Genomic DNA, 20,982 nt, shown 5'->3' on the forward strand with positions numbered 1-20,982 from the left:
ACAACAGGACAATGGAAAGCATCTTCTCTGAGGACAGTATGGCCTCCTTGGTGCCCCACTCACAAACCTCCTGGCTGAGGAGGATGAGTCTGGAGCGGCACCGGAGAGCATCTGAAGTATTACACAGTGATCTTTCATCTGAGTCACCGCTTCCTTGACCTTATCTCCAAAGTGATTCTCCCCATTGCATGACATGTCAGTGAACCTATTCTGGATGTTCTATATCAGGTCTGAGGCCTGCAGCAAGTCTTGAGAGTGATAATATCCACTGCAGAGACTCTTGATGCAGATTCAAAAATATCAGAGATATTTATATACCGTTTTTAAAAATAGATTGTCAAAACGGTTTACAAGGATAAAATAAAACATAAAAATAATCAAAATAAAATGAATTTTAAAATATACATAAAATGATCAATGGCTAGTCAGAATGCTAGCATTTGAGGCCTTTTATAAATAAAAGAGTTTGATGCCATAGGACTTATTATTTCTGGGGGAAATGGGTGAAATGAGAGTAATAAGATGTACGAAATGAAGGTTGTGGAGAATGTAAATGACTTTGTAAATGTTGACTGAGTATTGTTAACAGTTTAATTAGATGAAGTATTGAATGCAAGTTTAAAAAATCCCTCAAAACCCACCTTTTTCAAGTGAGAAGGGTTAGATATTGAACGTAAAGATTTGGTAGTGAATTCCAAAGTATTGGTCCGGCTATTGAAAAGGCTCTCTTTCTGGTGAGATCTAATCTGGCTTGTTTGGGTGAGGGAATATCTAGTAGGTTTTGATTGAGTGATCTTAAGTGTCGTGTCTGTTTATAAATCCGTAATAGCGAGCAGAGCCAGGTGGATGTATGATTATGAATTAAGCTATGAATGATGGAGAGAATTTTGTATTTTATTCTAAACTTTATGGGTAACCAATGTAAAGATTGTAGAATAGGGGTAATATGATGACGTGGAGAGGTTCTGGTTAATATCCGGGCTGCGGTGTTTTGGATCAGTTGGAGTGGGTAGAGTGATGAGTCTGGTAATCCTAGATAGAGAGCGTTACAATAGTCTAGACCGGAAAAGATTAGAGATTGAAGGATGGTTCTGTAATCTCGGTAGAAGAGTAAAGGACGGAGATGTTTTAGAAGTCGTAACTTATAAAAAGATTTTTTTGTAAGTGAGGAGATATGTTGTTTTAAAGAAAGGTCTGAATTTATGTTTACGCCAAGGCTTGTGGCAGAACGCGTTATAGGAATAGTAATATTGTTAATTGTCAAATGCGATGGTGGACCTAATGAGGAATCGGAGGATAGATGTATAAGTTCAGTTTTTGAAGGGTTTAGTTTTAATCAATTATGAGAAAGCCAGGAATTAATAGTGGATAGGCAGAGGGAAACCAAGGATAGGTTCTCCTGTTAAATTGTCTTATAGTTTTTCCTACATATATCAGATCACATGGGCAGATAGCGATGTAGACGACGCCTGATGTTTTACATGTAGTGGAATCCATTAATTTGAAAACCTTACCATTTTTTCCAGTCTTCAAGGATTGGGTTCTCAAATTGACGGGGCAAACGCTACACTTGCCACAAGGTTTGTGTCCTAATTGTGCCTTTGTCATGGGTGTATTACTCGGTAAAGCAGAAGGGGACAGAAATTCCTTCAAATTCTTGTCCCGTTTATTGGCCACCATGACTTCCTTGCCTTGGAATGTTGGGAGTAATTGAAGAACATGCCAATGTTTTCTAATTATTCTTGTAATGTCATGGGATAAGCCTGTAAATGTTAGCAGGCAAATAATTTTGTCTTTTTTCACAGATTTAACCTAAGGCTTTAACAATCCAGCGTTCTTGTGATTGCGCTCTTGAAAAGCCATTGTCCGTGCATACTCTTGGATACCCTCATTGTAGAAATCTGTCTTTCATTTCCACTGATCTCTTAATGAATGTTCTTTCGTCTGTACACAATCTTTTGAGACTAAGGAATTGACTGTATGGTAAATTACGCAAAAGAGATTTGTTGTGACAACTATTGAATGTCAGAAGTTTATTTGTATCGGTAGGTTTTCTATATATGTCTGTCTTAAATCCAGCAGGCGTGTTTTTGATTAGAATGTCTAGAAAAGCGATTTCCTGAGTATCATATTGTATTTTGAATTTCAAGTTGTCGTCTAGAGAATTTAACCAAACATTAAATTCCAAGACTGCATTGACATTGCCTTTCCATATCAAGAAAACATCGATGTATCTTTTGCACCTGTGCTAGTGTCCCAATGCTTCCACAGGAAAATAGCTACATCTCCTTCATAAATAATAAAATAATGGGGCTGAATTTTTTTCTAAGTCTACTGAGTTGTTATATTTGCATAGGACTAGGTATGCAAAATTCATGCTTGCAAATGCCTTGCAAAAAACTCATTGAAATAGGGACAGATTGCAAGCCCAAATATTGCGCATTAAAAGCTGTTTAACATGCGTTGTAGCCATAAAGTAGTTTAGTCAATCTGGGCCGTAGATTGTAAGCCCTCTGGAAATAAGGAAATATCTAAAGTACCTGAATGTCTGAAGTGCCGAAAAGCAGAATATAACTCAAATAAATAAGGTACAAAGTGCCCTGAAACACTATGCACACGGGGCTATCTGTATATCAGATATAGCAATTCTTCTGGTCACGTTCTGGACCACGGCATCGGTAATACAGTTTGTGCCCATTGGTAAGGGACATAAATCTTTCCACAAATAACATTTTTAAAGCCTCTCACCAGTGATGACATCTGGCCAGACATGAAAGGAAAAGAAGGCCAAGTTCCTTTGTTGCTTTTTTTTTTATTGAAAAGTGCAGTAGTGGGGATACAGAAGCAGTAAGGCAACCCAATAAGAAGACACTGAAATTATCGAATTTAAAAGATTAAGGATTTTGTTTTAGAAAAAAATCATCAGGCGAGACTTAGTTCACATCCGTGCTGAGCTGGGACAAAAACTGACTGAGAAGGCTTACGAGGCAACTCCTGTACATGCTCAGTAGAGCTCAAAGCTCTACTAGCTTGGAGAGATAAGTCTGTTTGGTGCCGCTAGATCACGTCACTCACATGTAAAGGCTAATTCAGTCTGCTTATCGATGAAAAAGAAAGTTTTAAATTGTAAAGCAGCTCTCTGATAACTGCCTATGCTCAATGTGGGTAAACCTCCCCATGTGCCACAACATTTGGATGTTACATTGAGAGGAGGTATGCCCATGGGCATGTTTAGGTCAGGGGAGGAAAACTATGCAAATTGCACTTTCATATCTACGCAAGTACTCTCCAAGCAAATTTCCACCTACAGAAAAAGGTATACACTTTGTACCCATGGCAGTTTTCAAAAAGAAAATATAGACCTGATTTTAAAACAGCATTTGAGTAAAATTGGGTTTTACTTGCGCGGGTGGGCTTTGGAAAATTGCTATAATAAATGCCATTGAATTGTCCATAGGATTTACTCACGTAAGTACACTTTGCTCGAGTAAATGGCTTTTGTAACTATTATTGCAGCAATTTTCATTTACGTGCGTAACTTCTTTTCAAAATGACCCCCTATACACATACTTTCACTTTGAGAACTGGTGCAAAGCCCGTAGGTAAAAAGTGAGCACGGTCTTTGTCTCAATGTGGACAATTTGAAAATCTCCCTTACAATTTATCAAAAGTGACTTCATGAAACATGTCCAACATGGACCTCCAAAGCAGAAACAAGATACAGGCCTGATTCTAAATAATCTCTGAATTGCCCAGTAATACAAGATCACAGCTCAGAACTTAATATTTCACACTGAAGTGATTGCCTCCCAAGCTGAACTTCTTTGGAACTTTACAGTACCATTAGTAGACTGAGGTTGTTAGTTAGGCTGGTGGAGCTGAAAACGGGACCTTTGCTCCAGGCTCTGTTCAATAACAAACACCATTTTGATTTCAAAGTACCTGCTTAAACAAACCATAGAGCTTCAGCTTTACTTCATTTCCTGGGTCTTCCTTTAAGCTTTTCAACTGCTCCTTTGCTTTCTCAAACTCCTCCTGACTGACTTGCATGACAGAGCTGGTTGTGTGCAGCTGAAGGGCAGGAAAACACAGAGCTTGTACCACTCTACAGAGGTAAATAAAATTTAAAAAGCTAAATTAAAACACAGTCTGTATGAAAAGCAGGCTAGAAACAATACTGGATAACAATCTGTCAGGATACTTTTCCCCCAGGTTAATATTTAATGACTGAATAGTCAAAGTCTCAAAGTTTGCCATGGCCCATTACAGGGAGGAATAGTTCAGGGACACTTCTCACATCAGAGGAGGAAATTAAAAGGATAACAATGTAAATACAAACACAAGCAAAGAAAACCAGCATGGTTTAAAAAAAAAAAAACCCACTGATAAGAGAGCAAGAAGATTAGCATTCAGAAGGTATAAGGCATCCCAGAAGGAAGAGAATAGGGAAACTATCTGGAAAGGCTGAGAAAACTAGGGAGGGTAGCCAGAAAATAAAAAAACAGAGGGAAAATTGCTTTAGAGATTTACCTAAGTGACAAGACTTATTTAAATACATTTTTGAAATGAGCAAATGCAGTAATGAGACTAAGACTGAATTGAAAAGGAGGAATGTGCAGAGAGTGAGAGGAAAAAGCTTACAGTAAGTACTGAAATACTTCTGTGCAGTATTACTTGAAGGACAGGTTGAAAAGGAACCTCAGATTAATTTCAGGAGTACAAATGGATAAGTATACAAATAATGGCTAAGAATAATTATATCAAAAATCAATTCAAGAGATTATAAAAGATGATATATACATAGGAAAATATTAATCTTTAATCTCAAAAATAATCTAAAAAAAATACAAAATACCTCAAAGCTATTACAATACATAGAGCAAATACACTGACCACAGACAAAACATAAAAATAACAAAAAATATAAAAGTCCACAAGAGGCAAACTCCAAATGTCAATACAAACACACACAAAATATCACAGTAACTGAAGTTCCACAAGCCACAAAAATAGAAATCTATATGGTCAAGAACTACTATTGCAATATATAGACCTCTGACCTATGCAATATCAATAACGTTAGTATCAGCCATCTGAATTTTTACTGAGTTTTCTACTTGTGGAGCTTTTCTTTGGGAGATTGGAGGTCTGGAAAAAAATCTACTATTTGCCCTTGATTTGATATCCCCTGAGGAAGATCTGTGGAGCAATGAGGGACTGAGGGCTGCTTTGGGTTTGTGTTTTCCATAATAGTTCTAGACCACATGAATTTTCTATTTTTGTGGCTTGTGGAACTTCCAATTCCTGTGATATTTTGCTCTATGTATTTTAATAGCTTTGCGAGGTCTTTATTTGATTTTATGTGATTAAAGATTGATATTTTCATATGCATATATCATCCTTTATCATCTGTTGAGGAGTACAAATGGTACAGCAATAGACCTCTATTTTATTTATAGAAGTGACAACCAAAAAGGAACTTTCAAAATTTAAAGTGAAAGTGAACAAAACAATGGGGACAGACTGAATATATCAGTGGATATTAAAGGGTACTTAGAGATATGATGGCAACTGTACAGAAAATTCATAAGAGCATAAGGAATACCATGCTGGGTCAGATCAAGGTCCATCAAGCCCACCACCCTATCTGTCTCCAACTATGACCAGCCTGGGTCACAAGTACCCAGCAGATCCCAAAAAAACATCTATTTCCTGTTACTCACTTCCAGGTTTAGCAATAGCTTTCTTTAGTCTACCTGGTTAATGTTTTATGGACTTTTTCTCCAGGCGCTTGTCTAAATCTCTTTTAAACTCCACTATGCTAGTCGCCTTGACCACATAGTCTAGCAACAGAGTCCACAGATTAAATGTGCACTGAGTAAGAATGTACTCTTGTGTTATATCTGTTGATTGTTAGCTTCATGGAGTGTCCCCATGTTTTAGTATTATTTGAAAGGGTAAATAGCTATCCTTTGAGCTGTTCCACCCCACTCATGATTTTATACATTTCTATTAAACCTCCTTTCACACTCACTTTTCCAAGCTTTAGTGCCCCAACCAGTATAGCTTCTTAGCAAAGGGGAGCCATTCCATTCATCATGTCTGATGCCATCCTCTGCACCTTTTCTAGTTCCGACAACCAGAACTGCACACAATACTCAAGGTGTGGTTGCACCATGGATAATAATTAAGAGGCAATATGATATTCTCCATTCCTTTTTTGGATCATTCCTAACATTCTATTCACTTCGGGGTAGATTTTTAAAAAATCTGGGGTGGCACGTGCAAAGGGGGGTAGAATTAAGCAAATGTAGAATGAAGCAAGTTCACATGGTGATGAGATCAGGGTTCCCCCAGTTCCCTCCCAGTCCGCTTCAATTTAGGAGCGGACTGAAAGGGAACTTCCCTACCCCCTACTCTACCCTAACCTCCCTTCCCCTCTCCTCCCCACCCTCTAAAACCCTCTCTTTTAACCTTTTATTTTGCAAGTTACTTCAGGGCTCAACCTGAAGTAATTTGCGTATGCCGGCAGCCAACCGGCGCGTGAGGCTCCAGGACAGCGAGGAATGGTGCCCTCCCGGCCCGCCCCTTGCAGGAAGGCCAGCACCTATGCGCGTAGCAACCTTTAGGCGCGTGGCCGGGCCTTTCTGAAAATAGGCTCGGTGCGCGCAAGGCCCAGCCACTCGCGTAAAGACCAAATTTTACGTGTGTGTGTGGGGGGGGGGGGAGGGAGGAATTTAAAATCCAGCAGTTTATGACTGTTGCCACACGCTGAGCTGACGACTTCAATGAATTATTCTTTTCCTGGATGGTGACTCCTAATACATATCCCAGCATTGTTAATTGTAATTATAAAATAATTGGGATCATTTTTCCCCTAAGTGCATCACTTTGGACTTTTCTACATTAAATGTCATCTGTTATTCAGATGTTTTGTCTCCTAGTCTCAAGGTCCTTCTGCAGTTTCTCACCATCCTCTGCTGTTACCTTCAAATTTGCAGATAACAAACTTATTTAATCACCTCATTTGTTTCTTCCTTTTTTTAGATCATTTATGAATACGCTAAAACACAGGTACCAGTACCAATCCCTTGATATTCCATTAATGACCTTTCTCCATTTGGAGAACTGACAATTTAGTCCTACCTTCTGTCTCCTTTTAAAACAGGTCCCAATCCACAGTAGGATACTACCACCTATCCCATGACTTTATAATTTCCTAAGGAGTCTCTCATGGGGAACTTTTGTCAAATGCCTTCTGAAAATCTAAATACACTATATAAACTGACTCACCTTTTATCTACAAGTTTATTTACAACTTAAAAAAAAAAAATGGTAATGCAAGGCTTCCTTATGCTAAAATCATGTTGACTGTTACTCATTAATCCATGTCTATTTATATGGCCAGTGATTTTGTTTTTAATAACAGCTTCTATTATTTTGCTTGGCTCCCCAGTTTATAGTTTCACAGATCACCCCAGGAGCCATTTTTAAAAATAGGTATTACTTTGGCCACACTTCAGTCTTCAAGTATTGTAGCTATTTTAAATGACAGGTTATGGATTACTAGCAACAGGTTTGCAATTTTATGTTTTGAGGTGGATGCCATCTGGTCCTAGTCATTCGTCACTCTTTAATTTGTTAATTTGATCATTTACATCCTCCATTATCACAGAGATTTGTTTTAGTTACTTGGAATCATTGCCATCAAAGAATGTTTCAGATGTGGGTCTTTCCAAACATGAATTAATATTCCCCTGACGAAGGCCAAAATATTGGTTGACGTCAGGATAGGATTGCACTTTTGGGGATTCGGCATTTGAGATTGTTTACTTGTTTCTGCTGGGACATTATACTACTGGGAGTTATACTACTGGGAGTTCCCATTATTTTTTGCTTTAGAAAATATTTAAAAAATACAGTATCTATATACATTTGTGAAGATACAGGAACTAAATAACTGATGCTGTTGGAAACACAGGCTTTTATATTGCCAAACCCTATTTTGTCTGATATTCCATAAGAGTGTAATTTAGAGGCATTTTTCTGTATACTATTTTATTTCTTTAAATTGTGGATTGAACCACTCTCCTCTTCTTGGATGACATTCTAGAGCAAGGCTTCTCAACCCAGTCTTCGGGGCACATCTAGCCAGTCAGGTTTTCAGGATATCCACAATGAATATGCATGAGATAGATTTGCATACAATGGAGGCAGTGCCTGGAAATCTCTCTCATGTTTATTCATTGTGGATATTCTGGAAACCTGACTCGCTGTGCTCTGAAGAATTGGTTGAGACCCACTTTCTAGAGATTGTGGTTTGCCTTTAATTGGGATATATTTACAAAATACACATTTTGTGAAAACTGTAGTATACAGAAAAGGCCGACTGCATCCTAATTATGTGTGTGCAATCTCCTTTCAATCCAGATACATATAAAAACTTAGATGAGGGGGGTTTGTGCATTTTTGCATAGAAAGTTCTGTTTGCAAATTTCTTCACAGGTTTTTGGCTTTAACAGGAGTAAAATAACTATGCACAGAACATTTAAATTCAAAATGAATGATATTCGGTGATACAAGACCATGTAAAGCAGCCAATTATGAATTTTGCGATAATTGCTGCTTGAAAAGCAAGTTTGCTTACTGTAAATAGTGTACTCCATAGCCAGCAGGATATGTAGGTGATGTCATCCAGTAGCACCATATGGTCCCCTCCTTTTTTAGCTCGTAGAACTTTTGCTGTATTTAGCATGTGTGGGATTTCCTGCATGGGTGTTGCCTAGTGCAGCGCTTCTCAACCGGTGTGTCACGTGCTCCCTGTCTCTCCCGCTACTCTTCCTTCCCTGTTGCCGTTGCCACCGGGCTATCAGCACGTTCAAACCCAGTGGGAACGGCAACGGTGCAAGAAGCTGTAGCACCTTGGGCTCAGGGTTGCCAGGTTTTCATGAAAGAACAAGCACTTTTTTCCAAAAAAACAGTATATTTGGACGCGCGTTTGACGCGCTAGCTTTATCCCTTATTCAGTAAGGGGTAATAGCGTGTCAAAAACCTCCATCCAACCTCCCCCCCCCCCGAAACTAATAGCGCCCATAACATGCAAATGCATGTTGATGGGCCTATTAGTTATTTCCACGCGATTCAGTAAGTAAAATGTGCAGCCAAGCCGCACATTTTACTTTCAGAAATTAGCGCCTACCCAAAAGGTAGGCGCTAATTTCTTCAGGCACCGGGACAGTGCATAGAGTACACCCTCCGACATCAAGTCGGAGGTCCCAAAAGTTCAAATTAAAAAAAATTTTTAAATCGGCCCGCGGCTCAAAAACCGTACACTCAATTTTGCCGGCGTCCGGTTTCCGAACCCGTGGCTGTCAGCAGGTTTGAGAACCTACGCTGGCAAAATTGAGCGTCTGCTGTCAATCTCGCTGACAGCCGCCGCTCCTGTCAAAAAAGAGGCGCTAGGGACACGCTATTGTCCCTAGCGCCTTTTTTTCCACGGGCCCTAATTTGCATAGGTCACCCTCCTGAATCGCGCACCCAGGAGAGTGGCCTGGGCACTTGCCCGCTCTCCCACGACTTTTACTATATCAGCCTGTAACAGTTAACTAAAATAAGGTCTGACAATTAGTGATAACAGCCAGTTCTTCATTCTCGATATTGTCAGCATTGTCACGATACATATTTTCATTATTTATTTATTTATTTATTTATAACTTTTATATACCGGCATTCGTAAAAAAAAAAACATCATGTCGGTTTACAGACAACTGAGAAAGGAAATTACAATGATAGATGGAGGAAGGATAGGAAGTTAAAAGGTGACAACTTTACTGTAGAGCCAACGGGCGCCACAGTTATTAAATGAGATTACATGTGGTTAACCAGGTTGGACATAAATTAATTATATACAAGAGGCGACAGAGTGGGGGGTAGCGCGGGGTGGGGGATGAAGCGCATAGGGGAGGCGGGGTGGGGTAGGAACTGTACAAGGGGGCAGGTGGTGGCGATGGGAAGGAGAGGTGGTGACTGAATATCAGGAAGCCATAAAATGGATGGGGTGGTGAGGGAGGGAGGGTGTGTAGGGGGGCGGGGGGACACTGTACTAGGGAGAGGGAAATAATGAGTGTTGAGGAGAAGTCAAATGCTAGGGTTGAGAGGCGTTGGGATAGGCCTGTTTAAATAACCAGGTCTTGATTCCTTTTTTGAATTAAATTGCTTCAGCATATTTCTACCTGGCAAGAAGCTGGTACAGCAAATTCCCTCATGCTCATTCCCCTCTCCCCACCCCCCTCCAAGCACATCCCTGGCACGCACTCATTCCCCTCTCCCACCCCCTAGAAACACGTCTTCAATACCCTCATGCACATTCCCTCCTCCAAGCACATCCCTGGCCCCCCCCACACTGATTCCCCCCTCCGAGCACATCTCTGGCCCCCACATTCTCATTCCCCCCTCCTGATACCTGGCTGTAGCTGCACAGTCTGAAGATTTCTTTGCTGTCGCTTGCTGCTGCGCTGCAATGCCCTGCTGCTGGCCTTCTGGTTCCAGGTCTGCCCACGTGCAATGCTGTGCATGCCCACAAAATGTGCTCCTGTGTGTGAGTCAAGGTTTTCACTGCAGCAGTGCTCTGATTGGCTTACTGCTGCAATATAGGGATAGGGTGCACCTGGTATGGACAGGCTTCATCGCAGCAGCAGCCAATCACTGTCACATGATTCAGAGGCCAAGTCTCGCCCAACAAGCCCAAAAAAACGCGACTGGAAGAAAAAATAGCCCAATTAAAAGCAACCCGCAAATGACTACAAAAAGAAGCTCAATCTCGCGGTAAATAAGCGAGGTTGGCAACACTGCTTTGGCTGGCCTTTTCTTCTTCCTGCGCCTGATTATGTGAGAGAGAGCATGGGAGTGAGAAGCCTGTGTGTGTGCATGCATATGAGAGAGAGACTGGTTGGTAAAGTGATGGTGTGTGAGAAAGACTGGTGTGTGTGAATGTGAGAGAAAGAATGTGATTCAGGGGATGAGAAGCCTGTGCACGTGGAGAGCGAGCATGGAGAGAGAGAGAATGGTGTGTGTTTATGTGTAACAGAGAGAAAGTGATTATGGGAATGAGAAGCCTCTGCATGTGGAGAGAACAAATATGGGAGTGAGAGAGAAAGTGATTATGAGAGTGAGAAGCCTGTGTGTGTATGGCAGAGAAACTGTTCAGGAAGGTGACTGGGGTGTGTGTGTGTCAAAGACTGGGAGATGATTGGTGTGAGAGACATGGGCCCTAAGGAAGAGGACCATGAGTATAGAGCTTAGCCACTACTGCTGCTTCTGGTGTGTGCTACGGCCTGCATGGAGGTAGGAGAGCTGCTGGAGGGGCTAAGTAAAGGTGGCTTTTTAAGTTTATTTTTCTTGATTGACTGCCATTTTAATTTAATATTATGTGATGTCTGCTTTTTTTTAAAATATTTTATTGGTGTTTGGAGAATTTGTAATAGTTTTATGAGTTTAATTGTTGGATGTTATTCTGTTCATAGCTGTTTTGAAACATTTATTCTGCTTATTAGTATAGTTTTATAATTATTTCTGTGTGGGGATCTATAGCTGCTTGCTAGTTCTGTTTTCCTAATAGGAGGTTTATTGGTTTTTAGGACCTGATTTAAATTTTTGTAGTGTTGCCTTTTCATAGATTGAGTGTATTTCATAATACAGGTGTAACTGTATGCGGATTAGTTTGTGCATTGCTACAGATCCTGGAAGTATGTTAGTGTGGTTCTGTGTCTGTTACTGAGATGAGATATTTTACTAGCATGTAAGCGTTTGTATCAGTCTTATTTGTTGTGTTTTCTCAAGAGGACATGCATTGGTGGTAAACTGCTGTCTTTTCATAAGTAGGGCTATTGAGCCTGGAAGTAGGAGTTTGAGTTGCTGTTACTGAGATGACACCAGAACATCCTTTTTGTAGGGTGAGTTGTATGGGGAATGTCATAATTCTGCTTTACATCCATTATTGTGGGTCAGGGGGGTTCCTGTGGATGCAAACTGTACTTTTACATCTAGCCCCATAACGATCATGGGTCACTGTGTCATGCATGTGAGAACCATCTGTCAGGTGTGTCCCGACAGAAAAAAAGGTTGAGAACTGGTGCGTGGGCGCACATGTTCGTACATTCGTTAGACCATGCCCAGGGACGCAGCTATTTTATAACATACGTACATGTTATAAAATAGCCTTGCCGCATGCACAAATGTGCCGAATTTTAAGTGTAGATGCGCCTGTGCATGCAAAAGCAACTTCTACTACATAAGTGGGGACATTTTAAGAGGGACGAGCACCTATGCCATTGCCTATTTTACCAGTTCCTCCCCAGTTACCAGCTAAATCCTCCAAACTCCCATGGTTTGCTAGTCTTTACACCTCTGAAATGGCATGTTTAAAAAAATACTTTTTTTTTGTTTTTAATACTTACACACCATCCATAGCAGAAGTAAACTTATGCAGTAGAGGACCTCAGCACGTGTCAGAACCACCCATGTACCGCCCAGACCATTCTCATGCCAGCCTCTTTTTGAGAAGTTCCGAGATGTGTGCACGCAAGCATTTACACATGCATCTGGACAGCTTTTAAAATCTACTCGGCCCATGCGAGCTTGATATATTTATGTATCCCCTAATTTCAGCATGCGTCATCCTTTTAAAATTCACCTTAAATTGAACAAGAAACAGCTGGGTTGGGGTGGGTTGTCTTAAAGCCTAAGGGGACTAATAGCTATATAAATATAATCTATAGGGAAAGATGTAGATATAGCCATAATGGGCCAGATTTTCAAAAGCCTATGCCTATGTGTGGCCTATGCCTGTGTGTGGCCGGGCCTATTTTAAAAAGGCCCGGCCACACGCGTAAGACCCGGGGCCGAAGAAAAGGGGCGGTCCGTGGGCAGGGCTAGAGGCCCCCAGAACAGTGGCTATTTGCTGCTGTGCTGGGGGGGGGGGGGGGAGGTAGGAAAGTTACCTCCCAGGCCGATCCTAAATTGGAGCGGCCTGGGAGGGAACGGGGGGGGGGGGGGGGGGAAGGCCATGGGCGTCTGTGCGCACAAGTTGCACTAATGTGCACCCCCTTGCGCGCGCTGACCCCCCGATTTTATAACATGCGTGCACATATTACAAAATCAGGCATCCATGTGCCCACGCAAGTCTTAAAACCTACCCCAATATGCAAACGAAAGGTGCTCTTTTGTGAGGGATTTAGATGTAGCAGATTCAGACTGGAGCCAGCTGCAGGATCCACTAGAAGCCAGGGGGCGGGATACTGGAATTCTTGCAAGAGGTACTTTTCAAGCAACTGAGGAGCCCGCTTGTAGCAAGGCATCACTGGACCTGGTACTGCAGTCATGGTAGTGGACTGCCTGAAGTCCACTCATCAACATATGGTTTTCATGCCAACAACTTTTTCATTGCAGGATCACAAGGCTAGCATGACATCTTGTTTTCTAAGATCACACAGTAATAAAAAAAATTTGAAATACTCTATGGAGAGAGTACATTCTCTCAAAGCACAAATACCTTTTACTTGTTATGCAAACTATCTATACACAGTTTATTTTGTAATAGGCGTTATTTCTACAAAATGTGTGAACCACAAACATTTCACACCTAGAAACCAAGCCTCAACTAGAACCAAAGTTTTTAATGAAGAAAACACTCATAAAGAAACAGTGGTTCATCAGCTATAATCTGTTAATTGTATCGCCTGCAGGACTCCTTTGTCATCTGATGCTGAAGCCAGGCTGTGAGGGTTATTAAAGCAGCAATACTAGCTAGAATCTTCATAAAACATTAAATTCTGATTTTTAGTTCTATTGCTTCTGGGTTTTGTCTTGTTTCTAGTGTACCCTTCTTTTACTGTCTTAATACAGCTTCTTTCATTTTACTTTAAAGAATTTGTTTTATTTATATCTCAAAATTCCATATACACAAGGACCTTCATATATATATATTTTTTTAATTTTGTGGGAGCTTATCAGGGTTCATTATGACAACAAAAACAGGAGAAAAATCAGTGGGAAAAAAAAGTGTCATTTTCTGGATACATATCAGAGTTTATTATGATGGACAGAAGCCAGGACAATAAAAGAATACTAAGCAGATTCTTCCACTCAGCAGAATCCCTATCTCTATCCCCATCCCCTGCCTAGCATGTCTTTCCCCACACGCCCAACCTCTTCCCCCCCTTCATTGCAACAGCATTCATCCCTCTTCTTAGTGGTAGTGCCAGATATTTCTTCTATTCGGCAGCATGCTTTTTGAGGCTCCTGCCAGGAAGTGGCTCTGGTGGGCGTGGCCCACTTCAATTGCTACATTGGTGGTACCAAGCAGTAGGCACTTTGGCTGCTTGGTGGGAGGGGAGGCGGGCTTGAAATAGCACATCAGCAACACTGGCGTGCACGCGCTTATGTTGGTGGGAAGTGGACTTGAAACACTGAAGGTGTTTTGGCCCAGACTGGCTTCCAACAGTTGCTGAAGGCCTTGAGACACTGCATCTAAAGCTCTGTAACTGCTCTTTAATCAGCCTAAAATTATGGTGAAAACCAGTTTTTTTAAATAAATCATCATGTTTGGAAAAATCCTGGAATTTATGGGTGAAAATCAGTTTAAACTGAAAATGAAGGACCTACATAATACATCAAAGCGGGTCCCAATAAAACTTTGAATTCTACGAAATACAGTCAGAAACCCATCACCACCTAACCTTCCCCGCTCCATCTTAACATAAATTTAGAAACAAACAGAACCGCACTCCAAAACAGCTCTAGCCATTAACTCATCCCGTAATTAACCAAAAGTGAAGGCACAAATAAACAGCTAAGCCTTTGCCATTTTTCTAAACTTCAGGTAATTAATCTCTTTGCAAATTTCAATCAGGAGCTCATTCAATTTCCCAGTGCATAATGTCATCTTGCATGTCACTGAAATCTTAACCAAATTCGTGAGGGCATAGCAAGTGGGAAGATGATCTCAAAGGCTGGGAGGACTTATGGCACCTTAAGATGTTCTGCAAGTGCTGTGACACCAATCCATGCAAACTAAAGTTGCATTTTTTTTTTACTATAGACAAAGTACTTATTTATAAAAATCTTCCCAGCATCCTCTCTTCAGCTGTTTGCGATGCAACCATTCCACGTCAATAGGCTGCCTGCATGGGATTCTGACGACAGGCAGCACAGCAGGGCTCCTATTTACTTGCATTCATAATAATTGAAGTGAATAAGACACTAGTTCCCAAGCTCAACAATGTCTGGTTTTTAGGATAATCAAAATACACAATTAATCCTTTTGTAAACCATATATAATACATTAAAATATACATCTCATGAATATTTAATGTGTGAAAATAAGGTCCAACATAATATTGCAACCCAATATCTGCAGAATATAACAGCTTCAGTACAAAAGGATTTAAAAATTGGGACAAGAACATTAAATATGGAACAGTGATCCCCTTTCATTGCAGCCAACATTGATTTATACAGTATATATTATTTATTTAACATTTCTCTATGCTGACCTTCAAGGTTGAATACCATATCAGGTCGGTTTACATCGAACAGGGGTAGATCAGTATAACATAACGTAACATAAGGAACATCTTTTTATATTTAGCAGAGATAAAAGAGAAGTAAAAGTTACATAACAACAAGGACCATGAACTAGGAAGCTGATTCACCTGGAAAAAGAGAAGCCTTAAGAGGGTATTAAATTAAATACAATGTGAAGTGACCGAGCTTGGTCAAGGGATAGTTGGCTTATTAGGGTAGTAAACTAGTAAATGAGGAGAATATTGGAGGGGCGAAGTTCCATATTTAAGCTGAGTAGTAGTTATCTAGTGAAAGTTTGAAGGATCAGGGAAGGCTTGTAAGAAGAGCCATGTTTTGAGTTTTTTTTTAAATGTTGGTAGGCACGGTTCCATTCTGAGCTCTGCAGGGAGGTTGTTCCAGATGGCCGGACCTGCTGTAGAAAAAGCTCAGTTTCTGGTGGAGATGAGTCGAGTGGCTTTAGATGGAGGGGCTTGTAGTGCTCCTTTGTATGTTTCTCTCATTGGTCTGTTGGAAGTGTGGAGTTTGAGTGGGAATTCGAGGTCGAGATGGAGGAGGCTATGAATTGATTTGTGAATTAGAGTTAGAGCTTTGTGTAGAACCCTGTGACTGACTGGTAACCAGTGTAAATTATGGAGGATGGGTGTAATATGGTCTCTCTGGTTGGTGCTTGTCAAAATTCTCGCTGCGGCATTCTGTATCATCTGTAAGGGCTTGGTTGTTGAGTTGGGTAAGCCAATGAGGAGGGCGCTGCAGTAGTCAATTTTGGCAAATATTAGGGATTGGAGAACGGTCCTAAAGTCATGAAAATATAGGAGAGGTTTGAGTCTTTTTAACACCTGAAGTCTGTAGAAGCATTCTTTAGTTGTGGTTTTGATCATATTCTTTAGGTTAAGACGGTTGTCTAAAATTACTCCAAGGTCTCTCACATGAGTGTGGGTGAGAAGGTGTCTGTGATGGATCTGAGACGGGAGGTTTTCTTGATTGGAGGAAATGAAGAGGAGTTCAGTCTTAGAGGCATTGATGACCAGGTTTAGACTGTTGATGAGATTAGTGATGGCTTGTAAGCTGTTGTTCCAGAGTGTGATGGATTTGTTAATAGATTCTGTTATGGGAATCAGAATCTGAACATCGTCTGCATAGATGTAGTGAATGAGGTTAAGACTAGTTAACAGTTGGCAAAGGGGAAGGCAAAGGGGAAGGAGGTAAATATTGAAAAGGGTAGGTGATAAGGATGAACCTTGTGGTACGCCAAGGGAAGAATTTGTAGATGGTGATTCTTTATTGTTTATTTTGACTTTAAAACTTCTATTACTGAGGAACGACTTGAACCAGTTGTGGACTGTTCCCGAAATGCCTATGTCTGAAAGGCGATTCAAGAGGATGGGGTGGTTGACAGTGTCGAAAGCCGCCAAAATGTCCAAAAGGATTAGGAGAAAGGAGTGTCCTTTGTCAAGACCCATAATAATATGGTCAGTAAGAGATATGAGTAGGGTCTCTGTGCTGCGAGATTTGCGGAACCCATATTGGGAAGGGAAAAGTAAGTTGTGATCTTCTAAATAATCCGAGAGCTGGATGTTGACCAATTTCTCTGTGAGTTTGGCTAAAAATGGTAGATTCGAGATAGGGCGGAAATTAGCCAGAACACCAGGGTCTAGGTTATGTTTCTTGAGGAGTGGTTTCAGGGGTGCGTTTTTTAGACTATCTGGGTAGAGTCCTTGAGTTAAGCAGCAGTTTATGATTTTGGTTAAAGGACCAGAGATTATATTTGGAATAAGTAGCAGTAGCTTGGAAGGTATGTTGTCCAATGGGTGGCTGGATGGTTTCTGCCTTTTAAGAATGGATTCGATCTCTTTGGTTGATGTTAATTCGAATTTGTCGAATTTGACTCCCTTAAGAATGTAGGTGTTATCGAATGAGGTGTTGTAGTCAGTCTTGGTAGGAAGGAGAGCAAGTGTGTTTGAAATCTTCTGCTGAAAGAAAAGGGCTAGCTCATTTGCTTTGGATTGAGCTTGTTCATCAGGTATCGATGGTGGTAGAGACTTTGTTATTTGAGAGACATATGCAAAGAGGGTTTTTGCATCAAATTGGATGTCATGGATTTTTTTACCGAAGTATTCTCTTTTTGCTTTTAGAATTGAAGTCCTGTAGTAATGTAGTGTTCCTTTGTATGACAATAGTGTAGTGTTGGAAGGTGCTTTGCGCCATTTATTCTCTTTGTGGCGTAATTCTTGTTTTATCTGTTTGAGTTAGTTGGAAAACCAAGGTTGGTTTCCTTTTTTTGTCGTGTTGCTTAGTTTCGTGATTGATGGGCAGAGTTTATTTGCTACCTCTTCAGTGATCTTGTGCCATGATAGCACTGCTGTGTTAGGGTTGGACAGATCTAAGTTAGAGAGTTCTTTGGAGAGATGTTCACTGAGGGTCTCAGAAGCACAGGGTTTCCTGAATTGAAAGGAGGAAAGGTGTTGTGGGGAGGGAGATTGTTTTTTTGTAGTGAGGGTGGTAGTTATCAGAAAGTGATCTGACCAGGGGATAGGAGTACACACAGGTTCTGTAGAGTTGGAAAAATTAGAGTTGATAAAAATAAGGTCCAGGGTGTGTCCTGCTTTGTGTGTAGGTTTGTTTACGATCTGAGTGAATCCCATTGCACTGAGGGCTGTGAGGAGGGCGTCACAATTGGGTGAGTGGGAAGACGCCTCAAAGTGGATGTTGAAATCTCCCATGATTATGGTGGGTGAGTCAGAGTTGACGTGTTTCACCACAGATTCTATAAGAGGGGAGGCATCTGTATCTAATACTCCTGGGGGTGCATAGACTAGTAGTACTTGCAGCTGGTTCGATTTGAATAGACCTAGTTCAATTTTAGATTCTGACTTAATTGTATGTGGAGTTAGTCTGAGTTCTTTTTTGGTGGCTAGTAACAGACCGCCTCCTCTCTTTTTTTGTCTATGAATTGTAAAAAAGTCGTATTTGTGGGAGGGTAATTGGTTGATTAGGGCAATGTCAGAGTTTTTTAGCCAGGTTTCTGTGATAGCACAGACGTCTGGGTTACAGTCCAAGAGATAGTCGTTGAGGATGTGAGTCTTTTTTGTCAGAGATTGAGAGTTAACTAGGGTCACTGAGAGGAGAGATAATCCTAGGAACTGAGTCAGCGGATTGATCATGATTGGAATGAGAGATCTAGGAGTTCTTACTGGAGGTACCAGAGTCAGAGCTGGAAGCATGCTGCGGTGTAGACGATGGTATCTAATTGGAATATGTTGGGCTAGCAAGTTGGAGAGTCTTGCTGGATGAGGGAGAGGCTGAATGAGTGCTGGGTGGATGCTGGAGAGTCTTGACGGACAAGAGGCTAGAATGAATACTGGAATGGCTGCTGGAGAGGATAGTTGAAAGGTGGATTTATTTCAGACAGCCGAATCCCTTAGCCCAGTACTTTTGCAGGAAGCAGCATTTAATAAGGATATAGACTTCGCTTCTTCTGTGGATATGGCTCGGGGCTTCCTCGGGGCTGTACGAAGGGGCGAAACAAAGGGGCAGGCCCCTTTGTCGCGCACCTTCAGCGCGCGACGCCGGAGTGAGAGGATTTTTAAACTTCCCTCTGCTGCTGTCTGATTGGCCGGATCGGGCTGGTGGGCGGGTCTTAGCGCCATGGGGCCGCTGCTCTGTCTGTCAGGTCGGCAATCAGGCCCGCCGGGGGGGAAGGGAATTCAACAGGCCTTACCCCGACGGGTCTGGGCGCCGATCGCGCAGGCCTCCCTCCTCCGAAGAAAGAGCGGTCCGCTTCAGGTGAGTATGGGCAGCAGGCAGGCAGTCAGACGCAGCGCCGGAGGGAGAGGATTTTTAAACTTCCCTCTGCTGCTGTCTGATTGGCCGGATCGGGCTGGTGGGCGGGTCTTAGCGCCGTGGGGCCGCTGCTCTGTCTGTCAGGTCGGCGAAATATATATATATATTTCTCTGAGTTAAAGTTGAGTACCACCAATATTGTATTTTGTAAACATTCTCTTTAAGATGAGTGGATAATGAAGATTTGGAAGCATGTTCCCAAAAAGAATTCTGTTTTCTAATTCCTTATATAAAGCAATATCTTCTCTCCAGCTGGTCCAGAAACTGATGAAAGAAGAGATTCTAGATCTAATTCTTAGTGGAAAGCAGGATTTGGTGTGAGAGGTAATGGTAGTGGGGTGGCATAGCAACAGTGAGCAAAATGTGATCAAATTTGGCTTAATAACTGGAGGGAAGGCATTAAGAAACTATTACTGTAAGGGAGACTTTGATAAAATGACAAAAATAGTTAGGAAAAACACTAAAAGTTGCAACTGCAAATGTTAGAGTACATCAGGCATGGACAATGTTTTAAAATACCATCTTGGAAGCCCAGACCAGATGCATTCCATGCATTAAAAAAGGAAGCAGGAAGGCCAAATGATTGACAGCATCATTATAAGGTGAGGTAAAAAGAGGCTATTTTAGCCAAAGTAACTTTTCAAAAAATGAAAAAAAAAAAAGATTCAGCATAAGCACTAGCAAGTTACATGCAAAACATTGATAAGGTGGCAAAAAGAGAATTTGAAAAGAAGCTAACTACAGAGGCAAAAACTCAAAATAAAACATTTGCGCCTACATCCAAAGCAGGAAGGCTGTGAAGGAGTTGGTTGGGCTGTTAGATTATCAATGGGTAAAAAAGCATTTAGGGAGGATAAAGTTTTTTTACTTTGGTGTTTACTGAGGAAGATGTTAGGAAGATACCCATGCCAGGAATGGTATTTAATGGTGATGATTCAGAGGAAATAAAGCAAATCACGGTCGACTTGGAAGGTGTAATAGGGCAGATCAACAAATAGCAAATCACCTAAACCAGATGGTATGCACCCCAGAGTTCGGAAAGAACTAAAAAATGAAATTGTAGATCTATTACTAGTGATTTTTAATTAACTGTACCTGAAGAATGGTCAACATAATGCCAATTTTTTTTTTTTTTTTTTAAAGGGCTCAGTGATCCAGGTGTAAGAAATGGCATGAGCTCTTTGTGATGCAGTGCAGTTGACACTGCTTCACCAGCAGACCCACAAAAATGCGCTTTGACATGAGTCAGGCTAAAACTTAACCTGAACCAGCTGCTTCCTCCATGGGTTGGGCCCTTGGGTTCTGGCAGCTGGCAGGACTTAGCAAATTCAAGGGGCATGACAGAGTCCAGTGAGGTAATCAAATTTGCAGATGGTCCAAAATTATTCTGAGTTATTAGATCATAAATGGATTGTGACAAACTGCAGGATGACTTTATGATATGGAGCATCCAAATGGCAGATGAAATTTAATATGGTCAAGTGCAAAGTGATACACACAGGGAAAAAGTAATCCAAACTGTAGTTATACAATATTATGGTCTATAATAGAATTTACCAC

At 41.1% G+C, this 20,982-nt stretch overlaps 1 protein-coding gene across 4 annotated transcripts in view; it reads right to left on the reverse strand.

Annotated features, from left to right (window-relative positions):
- Positions 1 to 20,982, reverse strand: part of ECI2 (enoyl-CoA delta isomerase 2) — a 133,220-nt gene that overhangs the window by 78,214 nt on the left and 34,024 nt on the right. For 3 of the 4 annotated variants that reach the window (XM_029590576.1, XM_029590575.1, XM_029590578.1), the window contains exon 2: positions 3,943 to 4,105. The exons of the other annotated variant lie outside the window; for it this stretch is intronic. In XM_029590576.1, coding sequence (XP_029446436.1) covers positions 3,943 to 4,105 — 163 coding nt within the window. The remainder of the gene's footprint in view (positions 1 to 3,942; positions 4,106 to 20,982) is intronic. 4 annotated transcript variants of the gene reach the window in all.

This window comes from Rhinatrema bivittatum, chromosome 2, assembly GCF_901001135.1.
Source record: "Rhinatrema bivittatum chromosome 2, aRhiBiv1.1, whole genome shotgun sequence".
Taxonomy (NCBI): domain Eukaryota; kingdom Metazoa; phylum Chordata; class Amphibia; order Gymnophiona; family Rhinatrematidae; genus Rhinatrema; species Rhinatrema bivittatum.